This window comes from Boleophthalmus pectinirostris, unplaced genomic scaffold (genome assembly GCF_026225935.1).
Source record: "Boleophthalmus pectinirostris isolate CB_2022bp ecotype Guang Dong unplaced genomic scaffold, ASM2622593v1 HiC_scaffold_18, whole genome shotgun sequence".
NCBI lineage: Eukaryota > Metazoa > Chordata > Actinopteri > Gobiiformes > Gobiidae > Boleophthalmus > Boleophthalmus pectinirostris.
In genome coordinates, this window is record NW_026571133.1 from 42,878,403 (window position 1) to 42,901,529 (window position 23,127).

The 23,127-nt window shown below is 39.4% G+C and overlaps 1 protein-coding gene across 1 annotated transcript in view; it reads left to right on the forward strand.

Annotated features, from left to right (window-relative positions):
* Positions 1–23,127, forward strand: part of grin1a (glutamate receptor, ionotropic, N-methyl D-aspartate 1a) — a 113,782-nt gene that overhangs the window by 51,144 nt on the left and 39,511 nt on the right. Inside the window, 5 exon segments of the mRNA XM_055153535.1 lie at positions 525–587; positions 1,370–1,467; positions 10,890–11,011; positions 16,777–16,951; positions 17,067–17,211. Coding sequence (XP_055009510.1) covers positions 525–587; positions 1,370–1,467; positions 10,890–11,011; positions 16,777–16,951; positions 17,067–17,211 — 603 coding nt within the window.

Sequence of the window (23,127 nt, forward strand, 5' to 3'; positions counted from 1 at the left end):
AAGAAGTGGGCATCTCCATCGACTCTGGCTCCAACGCTGTCCTTCATTTTGGTCTTAAAATGTTCATATTAACTCGCTCTACATGATCGTGGTGTTTTTATTTCAAGAGTTTGTCCATGAATCAGTTCCTATTCCTAATACGGAACTGTCTCCAAATTTGCTCCTATAACCGCTAGCCTCGTGAGCTTCATTTGACTGGAGATGAGTGCTATGGGTGACGTCACATTTCCTCCGTCCACTTCTTTGTACAGTCTATGGTTCCAAACTTTATCCATTCAGTAAACTAGTCATCGCACCTCATTCTTCTGTCTAGTTTAGTCTCGACAAGTAGAAGTATTTCTGGGATTGTTTTGGAAGGTTTCAGATTGCCCGTAAACGTGATGTCTTTGCAAGCCCCGCTGTTAAAAGTCCCAATTTGAAGCAGAGGTGGAGATTTGTTGGAATGCTTTACTGCCCACCATTTTCAACTGTTTATAATATTCTTTCTGTGTCTGCATATTTTCTCTGTGCACATTACTCATCAGAATAAAAAAAGGAACTATGAAAACCCCGACCAACTGTCCTTTGACAACAAGCGAGGACCCAAGGTATATTTGCATGGTCAATGCACGCCGCCCACCAACTTTCCAAACAGTAGCAACTCTAGTGACTCAGCCCAAAGCAGTCACCAGCCGAACCCAGAACTATCCCTCTCTTGGTAGCACGTCTTTTTTATTTTCACTTTGAGACATCTCCCTATGATTTGAACAAAGAATGTTATGAAAGGTTTTAATTTTTGGCCATTTTTATGAGTCAAAGAGAACCAATGAACGCGCCCCCCGCTTTTATCATTGCCATCTTCTCCTTCAATAAAGGAATGCATGTATTCAGAACACGCACTCACTCTCCAAGAACCTAAAGAGTTTGCAAGTCCATTCCTTTGTGGAGAACCGGTAGTGTGGGACCAAACCGACTCCCGGATGCTACTTCCTCCCGTTTCGTAGCACCTCCCTGATTTTCAGCAGTTTTTTCTGTTGGGGTAAAAACGACCCCGCCAACCCCCTTCACTTGTTTTTAGTTACTGGTTGCATTGACCTTATTCTACCCTTTTACCTTACCTAACACATGCACGTCCTTCTTTGGAGCCTTGATAACCCTCAGTTTGCATGCCGAAACAAATGCAAAACTTTTAATTTTTTACCCCTTCAAGCTTTTAATTATTATTTTTTTAATTCAGCCGATTCCCCCCCTTCTGGATCGCTTTTTCTTTTGACCTCTGTCTCTCGTTCTCAAATGAAATGGTCCGAGCTCAGAAGGGAGCAGGTAACCTCGGTGGTGGAGGGACGGGGGGAGGTAGCTGGCTTGACCTTTGTTCTGCCCCTGATCACAGGCAGAGAAAGTCCTCCAGTTCAGCCAGGAGACTAACTTAACTGCTCTGCTGCTGGAGGCCAAAGAGTTGGAGGCCCGGGTCATCATCTTGTCGGCCAGGTAAGAAACTCGATAACTAACTAACTAACTAACTGTTGTGTACTGTTTATTGCTGTTATTTTCAATGTATGTAACTGCATTGTGTAACTTTTTTGGTAATCCGTTAAATGTTTTTCTTCATGGAGATGTTATCACTTTGTCTGGAATGTTCCACAGTATGGTATAAAACCTTTGTATCTCCATGTGGAAAGGTGACCCCGCTCACAGTCAGAATGCGTGTTTTTTAAGGAATTTTTAGCTATAAACTACTTGTAATTGACTGAATGTAATGTAGAGGTGTTTAAAGTCATACTGTGGAACATTCCCTCCACCAGCAAAGTTACACAATGCACCTTTAATAACTTAATTTGGATTGCAATAGTAATTCAAATAAGTAATTAATAATAACAATAATAATAGACTAAACACAAGTTAGTACTATTTTCAAACAGATTATATTATTATTTTATTTGTATTATTTTGTCGCCCTGATTTCAGTGTTATTGTTTTTTGTTTTCTCAGTTTCTTTTAAAATGATTCAAAGAAAATGTAATTCGGTTAATTCAACAATAGTCAGTGTTCACAGCTTATATCATCATTTGGGGAGTTCCTCAGGGGTCAGTCATAGCACCATTACTTTTCTTAATGAAATTTGTATTTTAAAAGATAACTATTCACGGGCTGTAGCTCTCTTTTATGTACACTATTTCAAGGACTTTTTCCCCATTCAGAAGATATAATATTTTGTTTCAAATTGTTAATCGCTATGGCAACAGTCATAGAATCGCATCGTTCTGAAATGCACAGGACCTTCCACAAAGCTCACCTGAATAAATGGCCATATTAACTTTTAACTTTTTTTTTTTTTTTTTTTGACAGAGTAGTAAAACACAGTTAAGATCATTATATTTAAGATTTTACAAAAAAAATAAAAAATAAATACATTTGACCCAGTTTGGCAATATATTTAGGTTTCAAATTTTACTTCTTGGTTGGAAATTATTAGCCAGGCTGGCGCCACCTAATGCCTCCGCTCAGTTAAATTTCTCTCCAGCGACTAGGTCAGGAATCAGAATACACTAGACGGTTTGCAAAAACACCGGAAGTTGTAGACCGCTCACCGGCCAATCAGCTGTGAGCTGTGAATCCATGACGTCAAACTCAAGAGCCTGTCTGTGTCCATTTTGTGGAACAGCAAAACAATAAACAAAGCGTCGAGATGGATATAGACGAAGACAGACATCCTGTGATGGAAACGATTTCAGAAATTGAGGATTTAAAGCTGGAACAAAGAGAATGTTTGCTGAATTTTATCAAGGGGAAAGACGTTATTGTCCTTCTTCCTACGGGATTTGGCACATTACATACGTCACGACCAAATAGCAGCGATTGGTTAAATTTAAAAAAGTACCTGCCGACCGTTGAGTGAACAAATCCTAATGCTGCGAGGTCAGACGGTTTCCACAAAGTGAAACTGGCTGATGAATCAGGCTAGGAAACTATGGCATCACACTAGAGAATTCCATAATTATTATTTACCAACTACATTCTACATTGGACCAAAACTCCTCTATAATTATTATAATAAATTATAATTTGACAGATTTAAAAAAAAAGAGAGAGAGCTTTATTTTGTTGAAATAACATTTAAAGTATCAGAAAAAATGTGTTTCTTGAGTAAATTGTGCAGAAGTTTTGGACAAAATTCTCCCAGTATGATCTCATCAATGTAGAATTCTCCAAAATAGAAATCTCTACTTCCTGAAATTTTCAACATATTTTTCAAATTGTCTTCACAAATTGTTTCTTGATTAGTGTAAAACTATAATTTATATTTACAATTGTTATAATCCCAGCAAATTAAGTAAAAATGAGGGTCATCAAATAAATAAATAAATAAAAAGTGTTTTGTATAGTTGTGTACGTGCTCTTGCTGTTAGTGGATGATCTAAGCCAAAACCGTGATATGTAATTTAAAATTTTTGGCAAACTAAAGGCCCTAGAGAAGATTCTTTGCAAAGCTATAAACGCCCCGTCTGAGTCCTACATGCAAAGCTGTCAGCCGCTCTCTGTTCGCTGTAAACAGTGATAAAGATTGTCAAAAGAGGTGTTAAGAGCTCAGTGCTAGAAATAGTCTCTCCAGGTTTTTCCATGCAGATAAAAGAGTAATGTTTTATACATAATAAGACCATGCGGAAGCCATTACAGCTGTGGACGGAGCATGCATTTTTCAGGTCAAGTGCACCTCTCTTATGTATGTACTCTGCAGGACCAGTTCAAATGGGTTCAATAATAAATGAAAGTACTGCAGAGGGCTGGTTCAAAACATCAGGAAATGGTGCTGCACAAGCCCTGCATACTTTAACAGATGCAGACAACAGAGAAAGCTCTTATATGGGGTTTTCTTCAGTGATTATGAGACAAGATTACACATCTTCCAAACATGGTCCAAGAACTGCCAGTGTCTAACAAATTTTTCGCACCCACCATTGCTCGGAACTGGAGACTAGGATTGTTAGAAATATTGAAAATCAGATACTAACTTATATCATTTATACAAAAAAAGAGTCCCATTTGCAGGACAGAAATGAGCCTTTCCTGAGTAGGTTTAGAATGATCTTGAGCTGTATCAGAACAAATATAACATAGACTAGTATATGCTCAATGTCAGGCTCGTAGACAGAAATTTGGAGTCCCACGGCAAGGAGCCTAACATGGGCCCCCCTCTAATATAAATGAATAGAAAGAGGGTCCAATTCTGGGCCCCTAAAATGCTGGGACCTGGGACAACAGACCCTTTTTTCCCCTCCGTCTTCTGCCCTAACACCCATGGACCACTACGGAACCGATCTGAACGACAGAAAGTAATTCATGCTGAAAGTCACATTCTATTGTCTAAAGAAAGTTTTATTATATTTGTGGTATCGGAATCAGTATCGAGTGTCAATTCAGTTTCTTAGTATCAAAATCAAGCTTGACTTTTTAGTATCATGTAAACATAAAGCTATATCTAAAAGGTGCGTTATGTTACTTTTCTGGTGGAGAGTGCGTCAAATGCTTTTCTCTCTTTCTGGATATGTTTTTGCTTTGTCTTGGATGTTTCACAGTGTGGCATTAAACCTATCTATCTTCACGGAGACCAAACCAATCCAAGTTACAGGTGAGATCTGTGGAGAGGCGACCCCGCTCACAATCAGAATGCCTGTTTTTCTAGGTATTTTTGAGCTATAAAACCATCTGTAATTGAATAAATGTAAAGTAGAGCTGTTTAATGTCACACTGTGGAACATTCCAGGCAGAGGAATGACATCACCATAGTTACACAGTACACCTTTACAGGGACTGCCTGGAATTTTGGACATAGGACCTCATTTCCTAGTGAGCCAGAGTACTGTACATATGTGGAGACACTTTTTAAGATATTCCATCCAGTCCTTGTATTTGCAGAGGTCATTGGTGTTAGACTAGTGCATGTCAATGGTCATAGTTCTCCTGCCACTAAAAACAGTCTTACCCACTCCACAAAACACCCAGAGCAAATCTGTTATTACGTAAAAACAACCTTGCATTTGAAGGATTTCTGTCTGAACAGCAGCAGTGAGTTGTATTTCTTGATAGAAAGTTTGGCAGCGATGGACTGATATCACCTAAGCACCTATCTTACCAGGCAAAGTAAAATTCCGCCACCGTAGAGAAATAGTCCCTCAAATGCGACCCTTTATGCAAGTTTAGCTTTATTTCAAACATTATTCTATCAACAAAGACATTTACATGGACAGTCTGGTGTAATAATAAATTTGCTTTGGGTGTTTTGTGGACATAAAATGATCTCAAAGTGCTACAGGTAAAAAACAGAGACTAAAAGTGCATTAGCGTAAAAGCACATCAAGCTAAAACTATTACAGAACCAATAAAATACAATTAACTAAAGGTTTTGGTAGAAAGATACGTTTTAAGATTTCATTTAAAAACAGAAGTAGACTTTTGGAGCTCCCACGTGGTCGGGGAGGAGCGCATTCCAGAGCCTTGGAGCTGCAGCGGAAACGGCCGATCACTTATAGTTGGAGATTAGGGGTGTAATGATATCCAAGTCTCACGATACGATATCGTCACAGTATGAACCTCACAGTACGATATTTATTGCAATATCATGGAAAAGCTCATGATGAGGGATGTAACAATATCCAAATCTCTCAGTACGATATTTTCACAATGTACATCTCACGGTACGAATTTTTTTGCAATATTTTGGGTTAACAAAACTGTGAATATGCGACTTTTTCTTCTTAAAATCCCTTGACAAGACTTAATCTAAAGAACTAAGACTTAAAAGTGTTAGAACTGTTATTTCTTCTTGTAGTCTGCCCTGAAATGGAGCAAAGGATCATGGTCTATGTAGTTCCATCTTTGTTTATTTTAGCTACTGCTGCACCATAACTCTTCATTTAAGCAAAGAGACTTGTAATTGGATATATTGTGATGGTCCACGATATTATTGTGAGAACTTTGACAATACGATATCACAAAATTTCGGTTATTGTTACATTTTTATTGGAGAGAGAGAGGGTCTGGGGAGCGAGGAGTTCCTTGAGGTACTGGGGGGATTGTCCGTAGGTGCGCTGGTGGGTGACGAGGGAGACTTTGTACTCGATCCTGAGCGGGATAAGGAGCCAGTTAAGGGATTTCAGGATGGATGTGATATGAACTATGGCCACTGACACAGGACTGGATGGAATATTTCAAAAAGTGTCTCCGTACGTCTCCAACAGTCTACAAAATGAGGTCCTATGTCCAAAATTCCGCACTGTCCCTTTAAACATACTGTATATAGGCTAAAAGTGGCCTTACAGGACATCATGTATTGAACTCAGCGTAACCCTCCCCGTCCTCTGGCTGTGTCATTGTGAAGTTGCCGCGCCATTTGGGAAATCTGTTGTGTGCATTTAAAGCGTGGCCTTGAGGGATTTCCATTAGGAGACGCTGGCGGTCAGAGCACCCATGGGACCCGTCCACGTGTAAGGCTCACATCAAGCTCAGTGACTGCGGAATGAACCAATAATGTACATCTCTCTTGAGTGCACGTAATTCTAATAATAGCCACTTCACTGCTTTAATGTGGCACAAATAGTCTTTTTCTATAGGCAAAGGCTCTGCTTGGAATTGTGTGGAGGCCAGTGCGCTTCCAAGGACGCACACGAGCATGTTGATGTGCCTGTCATACATGTTTGTTTTTAAGGAGCATTGTGGAACTTTTCTGGTTGACGTTACAGGTCAGATCTGCTCACAGTCAAAATACCAGTTTTTCTAGGTATTTTTTGAGCTTTTAAAAAACACATACTTTGATACATTTAGGCGACGTCCACACGGTAACGCTCCTGGATTTTTTTTCTTTGCGGGTTGAAAAAAAATTGAGTCCACACACGTGCCGGATCAGCAAATATTCACGTCCACACGTCAACGGAGTGAAAACAATGTAATACATCTGCCACACCTGTATGTGGCGCTGTTAACAATGATAATAATATTTAATAATGCAGATCTCATCACCGTTTTTTTAACTTTAAGGTAATTTAGCCTATTTTGGATGTAGCCCAGAAATATAGCTGTTTTGTTTTGCAAAAGTTAAACATAAAGCACAGAAAGAACACTCATATTCCCCTGAGTCGTGTCCTTTAGTTTTGTTCAGTTTTGTCCTGTTTTTTGAGCACTTAGTTTATGCTAATTAGCCATGCAGTTTTAAGTTTTGTTTCTGTAAAACGTAAACAAATATGCTAAAAGCTGTGTGGATATGGAAGACTGGCGGACACAGAAACGAAGTGTCTGTGGTGATACGCAGATTTGTTTCACTGTAAACATAGTCTTTGTTATTGATCCGTGTGCGTAATCTGTGGTGCGTGTTGTTAACATTAGCATTAGCGCGTGTCTCGGTTGTCGGGTGACAGGAGCTCGGCTACACTGTCCCATTTTGACAACGCTCTTGTGATCTGTGGAGGCTAGTTCAGGGGCTGCATGCTTCACTGCTCAGACGACTCAGGCAATGACGGGGTCTTTATGTCATCGTTTTCCAAACTCTGCCTTTTGTTTGTCCACACGACAACGCAACACCAGCGTTCTCAGATTTCTTCACTCTGGAACTTGTTCCTCCATTTTTACCAAAAAACTTTGTCGTGTGGACGGCCCCTTAAGGCAGAGCTGTTTAATGTCATACTGCGGAACATTCCAGGCAGAGCATGCAGGTGACGGACCTCAATCAAAAAGTTATATATTGCACCTTTAAATGTGCATAGGCTCCAAGTCACCTTTTCTTTTTATATAACTATTTTATTAGGAGGTGTCCTTTAGGTCCAAATACATATCTCCAGTGATATTAACTCACAAACCAGAATAAACTGAATGAACTGGACATTTTTTCATCTCTGGTTATGGAATGATTTACTAAAAACTGGTGTTAAAAGCAAATTTTACTCTCGTGAGCTATAAATGATGTACTAATGTTGTTACTTTGTCAAAAACAGACCTGAATTTTGTGTTTTGATTCATTCACACATTTGAGTAACTCTTTAGTCTGTTTACATCTCCAAAGATCAAAATGCTCTGTTCCATCTTGTGATGTCACGTAGAGGTAGTTTTCAAGTGAACAGCTCTTTTTATCAGTAGAGACTGGCAATACAAGGACTGAACTTATCCATAAGATTCTAGATGTACAGAATTAAAAAAACAAAACAAAACAACAGAGCACTTCCTGTATAACCACATGACATCATAAGGTGGAACAGAGTGTTTTTAGTTTGAGAAAAGAACTCAGAACTCACAAATGAAACAAAACACAACTCCAGGAATGTTTGTAATGAGCAGGGGTGTGCAAAAATATTGAAATATCGATATAAATCGTAGCGTTTAATGTGATAATACAGTATCGATATCGTGGGCTGCTGTATTGGTATAATGCCAAGTGTATTTTTAGGTATATTTTACTCATAGACTGTATAAAAGAAGTGGACTAAACGAGCATTCAGCACCACTCAAATGAAGCTCATGATCCTCACGGTTACAGCAGCATCTGGAGCCAGACTCTAGGTTAAGAATAGGATTTTTTTTTTTTTTTTGACAGACAAAATTGCGAAAAATAAAATAAAATAAAAAAATCAGGATCATGTGTCACAGGTTAATACAAACATTTTAAGACCAAAACGACGAGGCTCACTGCTGCAGGTACAGAGAGAGGAGCCGTAAGATCCTAATGTAAGTCTATTGGAGCCAGAGTCAGAAGGAGCCAGAAGAGCCTCATGTGAACTTCCTATTTGGCACACGGCGGCTCATACACAGTCTATGATTTTACTAAATGATTTTGTTACAGCTACAGTTTTGTTGCTTGTTTAGTGAAAGGAAACTTGTTTATGCGACACATTTGATATTTTCTCTGTTTTGATGATTAAAATGTTTGTGCTTCATCTGAACTTTGCACAAGACGTGGTTTAACAAAGACTTTGAGTATCAAAGCCGTAATTTAGCCTTTATTTTTTATTGAACCGTATAGAATCGATTTTAAATATATTGTACCGAACCCAAAGTGCACTGTATCAAGGTATGTATTGTATTGTGGCCTATGTATCGAGATATGTACGGTATCGGCAACTTCTTAATGATACCAGCCCTAGTAATAAGGAAAGAACATTACAAGAAATGAAAAATAGCTTAATGTGGACCCTTTAATACACACAAATGGGTGGTACAGTAGCAAAAAATTTGAGTTAATTAGAGTAAATTAAGTCGAAGTAGAAGGTAGTGGGCTAAGAAATGACTCAAGTAAGAAAAATGATCACTCAACTTCAGGAGTAACTGTCTGGACCTAACATTGAGTTCCAATTTAAAGTTAATGTAATAGAACAAAATATTAAATAAGTCACAAAATCTGATATTTTCAAAGGTCAGACACAAAAATGAGACAAACTAAATCATATCTGAAGGAGCTGCACAAGTACAAGTTCAAATCATTTCATATTGACATTGTAACTTTTCTGGTGGAGGGTCCGTCAAACGCTTTTCTCCATGGAGACATTGTTGCTTTGTCTGGAATGTTTCGCAGTATGGCATTAAACCTTTCCATCTTCATGGAGACCAAACTAGACCAAGTTACAGGTCAGATCTGTAGAGAGGCGACCCCACTCACAGTCAGAATGCCTGTTTTTCTCTGTATTTTTGAGCTGTAAAGCTGTAATTGAATAAATGGGTCCGATTCAGAAACTAGAGGGACTATTGAAAAAAGTAAAGTATCAGAATGTAGGAAAGAGTTACACTCCAACAGGGTCAAGTTAAACCTGTGATATTCTTTCAAGTTGTTGACAAAAAATTTAAAAACTCATGTTGGTAACAGAGGGAATGAAATATGCAGCACTTTTTGGGCAATAAATCCAAACAGTGATAACTCTTGGTTCTCACTTCCATATCCTTAACAAACTGGTTTGAATATTTGCTTCATATAGTTTTCTACCATATGGTACAAGATTAGGATGAAAAACCTCTTACTTTTTGACTCATGAGATTTTTTATTAAGAAAGGTCATGGTAACGGAGGGAAAAGTAACGGAGGGAAAATTGTACAAGTAAGTAGAAGGTGAATGATTTTACATCATTTGTCAACTTTTTTCTTCTGAATACTTTAATATTACTTCAAAATGAAAGGAAACTATTTCTATAAAATATGTCAGTCCTTCCAAGCTAATTTTTATAATTTTAAATACATTTTTTTTTCTTTTTAAATTAATGTACCTTCATCAACAGTTCAAAGATGGAATAACACAAGATATGATGAAATACATCCATTTATTTACATGATTTTCAGGTCTTTGAAATTTTTTGAGATAATTTTTGTTCCATGTTTCATACATGGTCTGTTTAAAACTTATGGAACTTTAGAACCAAAAATGTACAGAAAAAAGGTCAACAGTTTCATAAACTAGAGTACATATGTATCTGTTCAATACATTTTTATATCAGATGCATGAACTTGAATTTTTGGCCTTGTTGTTTACTTCTGCTTGACCGAGCCCAAATGTAAAGGTAGAGTTGTTTAAAGTCATACTGTGGAACATTCCTGGCAGAACAATGAATGCCATATCCATAGAAACAAGCAGCTGACGGACGCCCCACCAGAAAAGTTACGCACCTTTAATGAAAAACTACTCAATAAAAACATCACTCAAGTAGGAGTAAAAGTATGCTGAAAGAAAAGTACAATTTCTTTAAAAAAGGTACTCAAGTAAACGTAACACGAATTCCTGATCAAATCTAATGTGTAATTTACTTGAGATAAATATTTGACTGGATTTTTTTCCGTCCATAGTGATAAGGCTTTCCTCCAAGAGCACTCATTGTAATGTTGTATTTATGATTTGAAAAAGTCCTATCTGAAACGACTCCTCTGTGACCCGTGTTGTTTTGCAGTGAGGAGGACGCTGCTGCCGTGTACAAAGCCGCTCGCTTCCTCAACATGACGGGCTCGGGGTACGTGTGGCTGGTGGGGGAGCGCGAGATGTCTGGGAAAGCCCTGGCGGAGGGCCCTGACGGTAGGTTCACGAAGGGACCATGTTACGCTGTATTCTGGTCTTTGTTTTAATATTGTTCTTCATCGCAAACATGCCCGGAGTTGTGTTTTGTTTTGTTTCATTCACACATGTTAAACACACAAACCCTGCACATTTAGACTGAGTTCTTCTCTGAAACAGAAAACACTCTGTACCACTTTGTGATATGGTAATACAAAAAGTGCTCCACAGTGTTATTAACCTTCAAAATTCAAAGGCAATCTTCATTATTATTTTAAATCATTAGAAAACCTTTCAAATAAACAAGCTTATTACATGTTATCAGTTTATAAAGAACTTAAAATTATCAATCTAGGGGTCTGTTTACACGAGAACACTTGCTGGTAAAAACAACAAAATATTTTATCGGAAGTGCCTTTCATTTAGACTGTGATGGTGTTTTTGGGGCTTAAAAAAAAAATTCTGAAACCACCCTCCAGAGTGGAAAAGTTGAATACACTCTGCCGTAGCGTTTCCATCTACACTTCCAAAGGCCCTGTCCACACTAGTTTGTATTTGAGAGGTTTTTGTTGTGGATGTAGTGTTCGTTCACACTAATCCGATGGAAAACGGCTCCTGAGACAGAACAATCTGGTGCCTCCAGCTCCCACAAATTCATCTGAGTACAGATCTGATCCGACACTGTGTGGACGCCTGAAAACGTTAATATGCTGACGTAGGTCTATGCGCCCTGAAGTAATTCAGCACCAAAACGCTAAGAGGCTAGAATATAGGTCCATTCATACATACAGTCTGTGTGTACGACCTGCAGTTTAAGATGAACCATCTCCAATGTGACAGAAGACTTACCATCAGCAGAACACCCCTCTGTCGCAGAAAGAACACATATTCCACTGAGATGTGTCCTTTAGTCCGACAGAAGCTCTCAGTTTATGTAATTTAGCCATGGTTTTAAGTTTTGTTTCTGTAAAACGTAAACAAATATGCACAAAGCTGCATGGATAGGGAAAGCTACACAGAAACGACGTGTCTGGATGCAAATCGTTTCCGATACAGTGATACGGTGATTCGTTTCGGTGTAAACGTTACTCAAGAGGCAAAACTCTGGTCAGATCTGCTCATGTATGCATTTACGTCACATACATCAACACCTAGCGTCACCACCGAGCTGCATATCCAATTGAATTTCACACACTTTTGTGTCACCATATGCATACAGATTGCCTCCCGAAAATGCCCATCTAAACGTGGAATAAAAAGTGAAGACATGATGCCACTTTTGCGTCTTCTGTTCAGACCATCGTCATATAAACGTAGCCTTTGCCCGGCTAGGTACTTCCCGTGACTCCCTGCCCATTGAACATCTGCAGTAGTGCTCTTTTCTCCCGCGGGCGCACACCAAGGAGCGCGGTCTCATGTATCACCTGATCACTTTGACCAATTAGAACGAGAGGAGCTACAACGAAGCAGAGCGGAGCCAGAGCTAACAATTAAAAAACAGTTTTTAAGACAACTGAAAGACTTGGAGCTGAGAAAAAGTTTATGTTCTAAAAATAGGTAAAACTTGACACAAAACCTTATCTTTTTCCAAACTGTAGGTCCCTGTCAGCCAAACACGAGCAGTTTGTGATTACACTGCGCTCTATGGGAAAAATTCTTTCCAGTGACTGGCCGAGCCACCTGGCATGTATACCCAATCCAATTCCACACACGTATGTGTCACTGTATACACGCAGATTTCCTCCCGAAAATGCTCGTCTAAATGAGGAATAAAAAGTGAAGACGCAACACCATTTTTGTGTATCTTGTGTTTATATTGTTCATCTGTTTGCATGTACAGTATTTATGTTTTAAAAAATGTATATGTGTATATGCAATAAATGTAATGAAATGAAAAAAGTGTTTTCAAACTCCATACACTTTCACTGGAATCATTAGGAAGATTTCAGCCCTGGAATTGCCAGTTTTGAACAAAAGGTAAAAGATAGCTATTAACATGACATTTTTGGAGATGAAGACAGGCTAATAATGCAGGATTACTGAAACAAAACATAACTGGAGGTCTGTCTTTGAGGAGGTAATTACATTATAACATGGCATAGAGTCTATTTTGCATAATAAAGGACATTTAAATGTTCCAATGCAATGCTTTCTAATTCTGTAAGACAGGGGCCTCCAACCTTTTTCTCCTGGTGAGCTACATTTACACAAAGAAAATGCCAAAGAGCTTCTAATTTTAGCTGCCACAAGAAAATGAGCGTAGGAAAGCCTTAGATGGGGAACAGTTAGATACCTATAAAACACAAACCTTTTATCCTTTTATTAGTTTTATTTTATTTTTAATTGCAGTTCATGAAATTTGAATCAATCAGCACAATATGTATAATTCAGAAATCCCTTGGTGAGAGACTTGGAAGGGGGTGGAGAGCTGCTGGTAACTCCCGAGCTCCATGTTAGAGACCCCTGCTGTAAGAGATCAGATCTAATCGCCTGGTAACACGATGTATGCACAATAATCATTCAGTCTGTGCGCACTGTAGTTCAGCCTCTCTCCACTCTAGACACAAACACACTGCTGCTGGTTAATGCTATTTTGCATATTTAGTGCAGCTAGGCAGAACTTGATATAAGAATTGTATTTTATGTGCTTTTTTTTTTTTTTTTAATAATAAGGAAACAATGGTACAATAGTTTTCTCAATGGTACGTATTTCTAGCCAGACTGGCACCTCTGCTCAATTTCATTTCTCTCCAGTGACTAGGTCAGGAATCAGAATACACTAGACGGTTTTTCCAAAACCCCGGAAGTACGAGTCCAGGCACCAGCCAATCAGCGAAGAGCCATATATTCTGTTGTTGTCAACGATTCCCGAGATTGAGGATTTAAAGCCGGAACAGAGAGAATGTTTGGTGAATTTTATCAAGGGGAAAGACGTTATTGTCCCTCTTCCTACGGGATTTGGGAAAAGCTTAATATACCAGTTAACCCTGTTAGCAGCGCATTACATACATCATGACCAAATAGCAGCGATTGGTTAAATGAAAAAAAGAACCTGCCTACCATCGAACGAATCCTAACGCTGAACAAATCCTAATGAGGTCAGACGGTTCCTACGAAGTGAAACCAGCTCATGAATCAGGCTACATATTTCAGGACTGATAATGAAAGGTAGCAGGTATACAGTACTGTTAATGCCAGTTGGAGTTTTTAACCCTCTCAGGCTCAAATTAAGTTTCAGTAACAGGAAAATTCTGATATTTGGGGAAAATGATCATATGGGGTAGTGATATACAATCCTGACTTTTTGTTTTGTTTTGAGAGAGACCCTCACATCCAGTGTGTTCTGGGATGTTGCAGATTTGCAGCATTGGTCCAGTGTGGTAAATTAACACTGAAGACTGAAAATGATATGAACACTAACTTTATGTGTAAACCACTTTTCATAACAATGAAAACATAAAGCACAGTGTAACAGCTTTACAGTGGCAGAACAACATCACTTTTTCATGTGGTATTCCAAGAAACAATTTTTATCCTTTGTAAAGTACAAAAGTACTTTGCACTTCTGGCAGGCCGTTTGTGTGGAGCTGTTCTTGCACAGTCTGCATCATCCATGTTTATCAGCATGGATGGGAGAAAAGGCTCCTGAGTAAAAAAGGCTCATAAAATACGGATGTGGAGTAAGTAGGTATTTGGCATTTAGCTGTTGCAAATCTGCAACACCTGCCTGGAGAGGAATGAGACTCCTGCATGTAAGGAGGGTTTGAATTGTGAGAGAGATCACTAGATTACTCAAACATGCATGGCTGACTGCTAAAACCTCTTCAGGCATGCTTTTGATGAGGGAAAAACGTTACAACGGCTCCAAAAACTCAAATTTTTGTAATAGCCATTCTTTAAAGTCGATCACTCGATGTGTTTTTTCTTCCCGTGTGTTTAGTATCGCCTTTGACTGTCTCCAGCGTTTGTATGTAGACCAGCACCATTGGGGTCTGTGCTAGTATCTGACACACAAAGGCCTCTGGTCCTCTGGGGACAGGCTGTCAGTGCACAGGGCACTTCCATAGAGCTGCTGAAATATAGTGTGGGTGGAGGATGAAAGAGAATCACACTTCAAGGACTCTCCCCAAAGGCTGTGTAGATTTGAGTCTGTGTTTGGTTCAAACTGTGCTTTTGAGGACTGACACTTTAAAGGGCACAAGTGACATAAGGTTAACTTTAAAGGAGAGGCAAAAATGCTCTGGTATTTTCTTAATCAAATGACTTTAAATGCTCTCTTTCATACTTCTGCAGCTGTCTTAACGGACACATCTCATGCATTATTTGAAATCTCATTGACCTTTAAACATACTAAAAAGTTCTCAAAAGAAGCTGCAGGTGGGTGCATCAGAGGATTCGGATAGTTTCAGTTTACAGAATAAAAAGAGCAATACTGGCCAGAAATCTAAATGCAAAACAACAGAAGATAGAAGAAAAAGATAGAATTCCCAGGTGATTGTACTTTAATTTAGGTGCTGAAGATGACCCCACGTATTGAAACACATAGGCTTCATTTGTCCATGTCTGAATAAAGAACTTCTTATTTTGACAAGGTAAATTAGAGCCCCAGACCTACACTTTTATTGGCTGCATCTGTAGTTTGACCTACCTGTGACATAAAAATGAACCTCTTTATTTATATTTGTGGCAATAAATATACTTATATAATATACACAAAGTCATAATCTGGTATACAGTGTCCCAAAACAATCTGACATCATTTCACAGGCTAATCATTTTGGCAATTCTTGTTGAAATAATCTCAAATTTTTACAGAATGTATAGAAACAGATTAAGATTTTATATTTAATGTTTTATTTTTGTTATGTTTTCAGGTTAAGACATGTCATCATTTTGCATTTTATAATCTGCAATGCAAAATTTGGAAACACTTTAACAACTGGCAAAGAAATTTGGACTTGGTGTTAAAAATTTAAAGAGGAAGGCTGCTTGTGCAGGGCTAAATGATCTGGTAGACCATCATCAACATCAGAAGAGAAGGTCGAGCAAGTTTGTGAAAACTTTTTGTGAAGCCCCAACAAGTTTGGTAATCCAGATTTCTCGAATGATGGTTTGGCGTACCTGATCCTTTAGCCCTGCATAAGCAGCCTTCCTCTTTAAATTTTTGGTACCAAGACCAAAATTGTTTGCCAGTTGGTGAAGTTTTTCCAAATGTTGCACTGAAGGCTGCACAGTCTGGTATGAGTGTGTGCGAGCAGATTCTAAGATACAAAATGACTTCTCTTTTGGAGTGAATGGCTCAACCTGAAAACAGAACAAAATAATTAAATATAAAATCTTGATCTGTTTCTATACATTCTGTGAATATTTGAGATTATTTCAATAAGAACTGCCAAAATTACTGACCTGCGAAATGATGTCAAATTTTTTGTGGACACCCTGTATGTTAGTATACAAGACCAAATGTTCCCCCTCATGTCTCTCAGCCTTCACATGACCTGTAGCTCCCTCTTGGCTCTGTTATCTCTGGTGGGTGATGTGTGGTGTGGTCGTGTTCTTGGTTGTAGGTCTGATTGGTTCCCTCTCGGTTTCGTTATCTCTGGTGGGTGATGTGTGGTGTGGTCGTGTTCTTGGTTGTAGGTCTGATTGGTTCCCTCTCGGTTTCGTTATCTCTGGTGGGTGATGTGTGGTGTGGTCGTGTTCTTGGTTGTAGGTCTGATTGGTTCCCTCTTGGTTTCGTTATCTCTGGTGGGTGATGTGTGGTGTGGTTGTTTTCTTGGTGCTAGGTCTGATCGGGCTTCAGCTCATCAATGGGAAGAACGAGTCTGCTCACATAAACGACGCTGTGGCGGTGGTGGCTCAGTCCATCCAGGAGCTGTTTGAGAAGGAGAACATCACAGAGCCCCCCAGAGGATGTGTGGGCAACACCAACATCTGGAAAACAGGACCGCTCTTCAAAAGGTATGGAGATACAGAACATACGTATGTCAGATATCAAAATCTCTCTTCTCATCCAAAAACCTTAGATGTGATGATCAAATGCCTGAACTTGGCCTTTGCTGTGGTTTCTCCTCAGAGTCCTGATGTCGTCCAAATACCCCGAGGGCATGACGGGCCGAGTGGAGTTCAATGACGATGGAGACAGGAAGTACGCCCACTACAGCATCCTCAACTACCAGAAGAGCCGCCTCGTCCAAGTGGGCATCTACAACGGCACACAGGTACAAACATCACTCATTACATTACATACTTTTCAAATCAAACTATGCGATGTCACTTCTTTTGTGAAGCACACAACTCATTTCACTTATAACACACTATTTTTTGATGTGTGTTATAATGTACTTTCCTCATCACAAACGAACCTGGAGTTGTGTTTTGTTTCATTCACATGTTTAACACAAATCCTGCATATCTAAAACAGAAACACTCTGTTCGACCTTGTGATGTCATGTGGTAATACAGAAAGTGCTCCACTGTGTTTCTAAACTCCATACACCTTCAGATGAATCATTTGGATGATTTCAGCCTTAGAACTGTCAATCTCTACTGAAAGTAAATGGTATAACTGTTAATTTGAATGGTACTGCTTGATGACATCACAAGGTGGAACAGAGCATTTTGAACTTTTGAAATGTAGACAGACTAATAATAAAGGATTACTCAAACATGTTAATGAAACAAAACACAAGTCCAGATCTGTTTTTGAGGAGGTAACAGCATTGTAACATAAAAGCTAAAAGCTCAAAAACTCAAAAGTCAATTTCATGTAATAAAGGACGTTAAAGTTGGTCCCAGAGGTGAGTAGAGAGGCCTAAATATGTTTACCAGGCCTGCTAGAACCACACATTTTGACAAAACTTAACAAAGACGAGTGGATCTGGAGCTGTATCTCGTCTCCCTGATTTCAGAGGGCGTGATTGACAGGTGGATTAACCAATCAGAGAAATGCATTTTCTGTTTGTGTCAAAAACAAACATGGCTGTTTACACAAAAAGGAGGAAAAACAACATAAAGGTCTGAGAAACAGCTGGAATTTTGTAAGGATGTCTTCTGCTTTTGAGAGACACGTGGCACACATGAGCTTCTGTGGCTGGATCATCTCAACTTAAGACGGCTCTTCGCGCTCTCTGGTCCGGTTCCTTTCTTTTCTGGATTCAGACAGAATGTAGAAGGGACTGGCTGCTCAGGCAAAAAAAAAAAAATAAATAAATAAAATTAGTAAGTAAAATACTATTATTTACTATTCAAGGGACAGTTTGGAATTTTGGACATAGTGCCTCATTTCCTAGTGAGCCAGAGGTCACTGGAGCAAGGCTAATGCATGTCAATGGTCATAGTTCTCCTGCCACTAAAAACAGTCTTACCCACTCCACGAAACACCTGAAACAAATCTATTATTACACCAGACTGTCCATGTCAATGTCTGTGTTGATAGAATAACGTTTGAAATAAAACTAACCTTGCATCGCATGAAACGTCACATGTTGAAGGACTATTTTCTCAAATATCAGTCAGCTGCTGCCAAACTTTCAGGAAGCATAACTCGCTGCTGCTGCTCAGGTATAAATCTTTCAAATGCAAGTTTGGTTTTACTTCTAAAATTATTCTATCAACACAGACATTCACATGGACAGTCTGGTGTAATAATAGATTTGCTTCGGGTGTTTTGTGGAGTGGGTAAGTACGGAAGCCGAAAGGGGTCACAACAAATACAAACGCGACAACACAACAAAAAGCCACAACACACCAAAAAAAGCCACAACGGAAATGACAGCGGGACTCTATTTTAATGCAAACGCTGCTACAAATACAAACGCCACAACACAAAAGCAAATGCCGCAGCGCATTAAAAAGCCACAACACATTAAAAAGCCACAACGGAAGTGACCGCGGGACTCTATTTTCTGACGGACCGATCAAGCGGCAAGTGAAGAAGAACTACAACGTGAATGAATAATGATAAAACAATAAATTACTTTTACTTACATTTCCAACTTCTCCGTTCCTTTACTTTTCATGTCGTAGTTCTTCTTTTTAATGTGTTGCGGCGTTTGTGTTGTGGCGTTTGTATTTGTTGCGGCGTTTGCATTAAAATAGAGTCCTTTTTTTGGTGTGTGGTGGCTTTTTGTTGCGGCGTTTGCGTTTGTTGTGACCCCTCTCAGCTTTCGTAGGTAAGACTGTTTTTAGCGGCAGGAGAACTATGGCCATTGACATGCACTAGTCTAAGCACCAGTGACCTCTGCAAATACAAGGACTGGATGGAATATTTAAAAACGCGTCTCCACACGTCTCCAACACTCTGGCTCACTAGGAAATGAGGTCCTATATGCAAAATTTAAGTAAAAATTAATTGAAGAAGCAGTTTAGATGTAAAATATATTTAAAGGTACAGCATATAAGTTTCTGGAAGTGGCACATCACCATCATATTTCCATGGTAATAGAAAGTTAAAGCCACACTTCAGAACATTCTCCCTGGAGATATCCAGCCAAAGGAACAACATTTCCATGGAAACACACAGGAGCGACCATCCTCCAGTCCAAATAAGAGTCAGGTTTGTGGAGAGGCAAGCCCGCTCACAGTTAGGACACGCTTTTGTCAGTGCAGTAAACGTCTCCATGGAGATATTATTGCTCTGCCTGGAATGTTCCATGGTATAACTTTAAACATATCCATCGCCAACATTTATTCATCACAGGTGTTTCCACTGCTCAAAAATACATTAATTCCTTCTGTGAATAGAGGCGTAGTGCTGTAACCTGTCTCCCTCATGATAGACAAGTTTAATCTATACTGTGGAACATTCCAGACAAAGCCATAACATTTCACAAGTCATGAGTTAGTGTCATCGGACTGAGAAAACGTTAAATCATTTGCTATTTTGTTTTGTCTTTGTTTAAAAATGTCAAAAATCTAGGTAAAAGGAGGAGGCAAAATACTAAAAGATTATTTCCAAGAACATTCAGGGTTCGTTGCACTGTCCTTCTCGTCAGTGTCCAGCCTAGTTTTCTATCTTTAGTTGACCTTGCGTGGGGCCGTCTCTCCTCCCTCTGAACCAGTCCCTGTGCTGCTGTCCTGCTCTCTGTGCCCCTCTCATACTTTCTCTGGGCCGAGTCTGCCATTTAAACTCACATTTATTCATTTATGGCATACTTTAGGCGTATAAAAACATGCGCATGAATCATGAGGCGCGCTCTCATCAGATCAAATATGAATCACGGCGAATTGAGTGGAAAGTTGGAAAAGTCAAAGCTAAATGTTGTGTGGAGATGGCCTGACTAATACATGACATTATGAGAAGGCTCTGACCAAGTTTGTTGTATACTGAGGTTTGATTCAATTGTGCTGTGAGGAAAAGAAAGATTATGATGCCGTACAGGCCCCTGCTGTTGAACAACAAAAATACTGGACTGTTTGAACTCGATCGTAGTACGGACTGAAGCCGAGCATCCTACAGAACATCTCTTCACCTGCTCAGCCAGCACCACCTGGTCTCCATGTGGGACAGACCCAGAAGAGCAGTACATTTTTACGTTGATTGTTTTGTGGCTTGAGCTCTGATAAATCCCATGAAAAGTTTGAAGTGGCACTACAGAATCATCTTTCATTGTGTTTTTCTTGAAATTAAAGCACACTGAGTTCTAATTTTTGACACATCTCTGGCGTGTCTGTCCTTGTTTACTGCCTGATTTCTGATGTTTAATGTTTTTGTAATTAGGTTATAATTACTCCCTCGCTGGGACTTTGTCAGGCCTTCAGAACGTGTGTAGAATCCCTCAGTCGTCCAGGTAGAATCCATGGCAATTTGTCAACTAGACAAACATTTACTTAGATATAAATAAATGATAAATAAACATTTGTTCAGTTGACAATTTGAATTTCTCCTTTGCCAGGGCTTCAAAAACCTGATTTAAGGAAGTCTACATTCATATAAAATAATGACAAATAATTATTACGGAGTGTCTATTTGCACCCTGGGTGTTAATAGTTCAATTGACAGGATTCTATTTACACCCATCTCAAGAAAAAAGGGAACAGTGACACGTCTGCTTACGTCATTTCCTGTGAAAAGTGCGGGAAGCTGGATTTGAGAATCCAAAGAAATAAAATTCAAAATGAAGGTAGGGTAAAGCAAGGTAAAGGTAAATCAATGTTGCTACAAAATATATTTGCAATGCCTGTCCGACCATTAATATTTGGGTAATTAAGTTGAAGACATCACAGCATCATGGGCAGTTTATTTAGCTTGTGCGATATATAGTTAGCGGTTATGTTAGTTGATCTGTCTATTCAGCAGTTCAAGTGCAGCCTCGAGTAAGAGAATGGAAACATTAAAAGTGGTTCAAATGTAAGCATTTGGCCCTCGTAAGCACCAGAACTACTATAGAGCGACATCAGCCCGTTTGAGATTATAATGCTACATTTTTGCATAAAATACCCCCCCCAAAAAAAAAACAGTTTGCTCTGTGCCTGATGCGGAGCTTCTGTCGGACAGTGGTGAGTCTGTTCTGGAGATGGTTCATGTTAAACTTTACAGAGATCATACATGTGCAGATCGTACATGTGCATGTCGTACGTGTGCAGGTTCAGTGTGTCTCTTTTTTCAACAGTCATTTCACTCATGTACAGTCACTTTATTTACGTCGGCTCCCATGTCACTTTCGTCTCCAGGCAAATTCGTGTGCTGTCCTCTTCATCATGCAGCAGTCCAGCCTTTCCAAACCTGTTGGTTATCGTGGATTTTTTCACATGGCCCCATGCTGTCACAGTGCATGATACAATGTCAGTACCAGTTCACCCAATACGCACAGTACGCACATTGAATAGGGCCCCGTAAACCAATAGAGGCCCCTTACCTTGGCGTTACCCCTTCTCACATACGCTGCATGGACCCATAGACCATATGCGTCTCCTGCTGCTCCCGTAAGCCGTGTTTCCTCCCGTAAACCGCGTGTTCCCCCGTACAGCGCGTGGACCATGCCTCTTCCCATGCACCTCTAAACCAGAACTAAAAGCAGGACTCAACCAGAACTAAAACCAGGACTAAAACCAAGACTAAATCAGAACTAAACTAGAACTAAAACCAGTTTTAAAACAGGACTAAAACCAAGTCAAACCAGGACTAAAACAGGATTTATTTGGGACTAAATCATTAGGTGCAGACTGCAAATAATTGATCGATGAGTCCGCATCATTTTGAGTAAAAAAAACCCAAACCATCAAATATTACTGATTTTCACTGGGCTGGTGCCTGTATGTTTGTAGTGACAGTGAGTTTCGTTTTAATAAATAAGCTGGGTGTAAATAGCATTTTTGTCTAGGAACACCCGGGTGCCCTTCTGTGTGCCACGCTAAATACACCTGGGTGTAAATAGCAACAATGGCTATTTGCCCTGTGTGTGAATAACAATGTTAGTTTTTTACACCCAGGGTGCAAATAGCATCTGCCTAATTATTATTAATGGTTTTGATATATATACAGTAAAAATATATAATCTGGCCTTGGCACATGTTTTCTTCTGTTCTTTTTGCTGGGCTCCTGAAGGTCTCTCAGACTTTGGAGCTGTTTTTTTCTTCACTACCTTCTGCCTGTCACCTGCCATTCTTGGAAAGATGTACAGTATTTTAGATGGTTTTGAAGGAAACACCTCATCATGTCAGGCTTTTGTGTGGGGGCCTGAACTTTCAGTGACTGACAAGTTTGTTTACTTTCAGAAGCTGGTTTCTCTTCGCTGTTTTCAATTGTCTTGCGGTCACCTGCCTTTCTTGGAACACATCTTGATGGTCTTTGTTCTTTCGGTGGGCTCTGAGGATACGCTTCAAATGGCTGATGGGGTTTACACCAATTTTGTCCAACATTAAGAACTTCAGCAGCATGTCTGGGTGGAATATTATTATTATTATTATTTTCAGTTCTCATTTCTGTGGGTATAGGAGCAGCATAAACTTTGGCTTTTCTTTCTCCTGTGAGACTTGTGTTTCTTCAGTCTGTGCTTTGTTGAGTTTTGGTCCCTTCCTATCTGGTCCGGGTCTATTGGCACTCTTTCTATAATGTTTTGCCCAGTTTGAGATGTCTCCCTGTTGGTCTGCCATCATTGTCTAAGTTTTAGGTTTGATAGAAAAGACGACTTTGT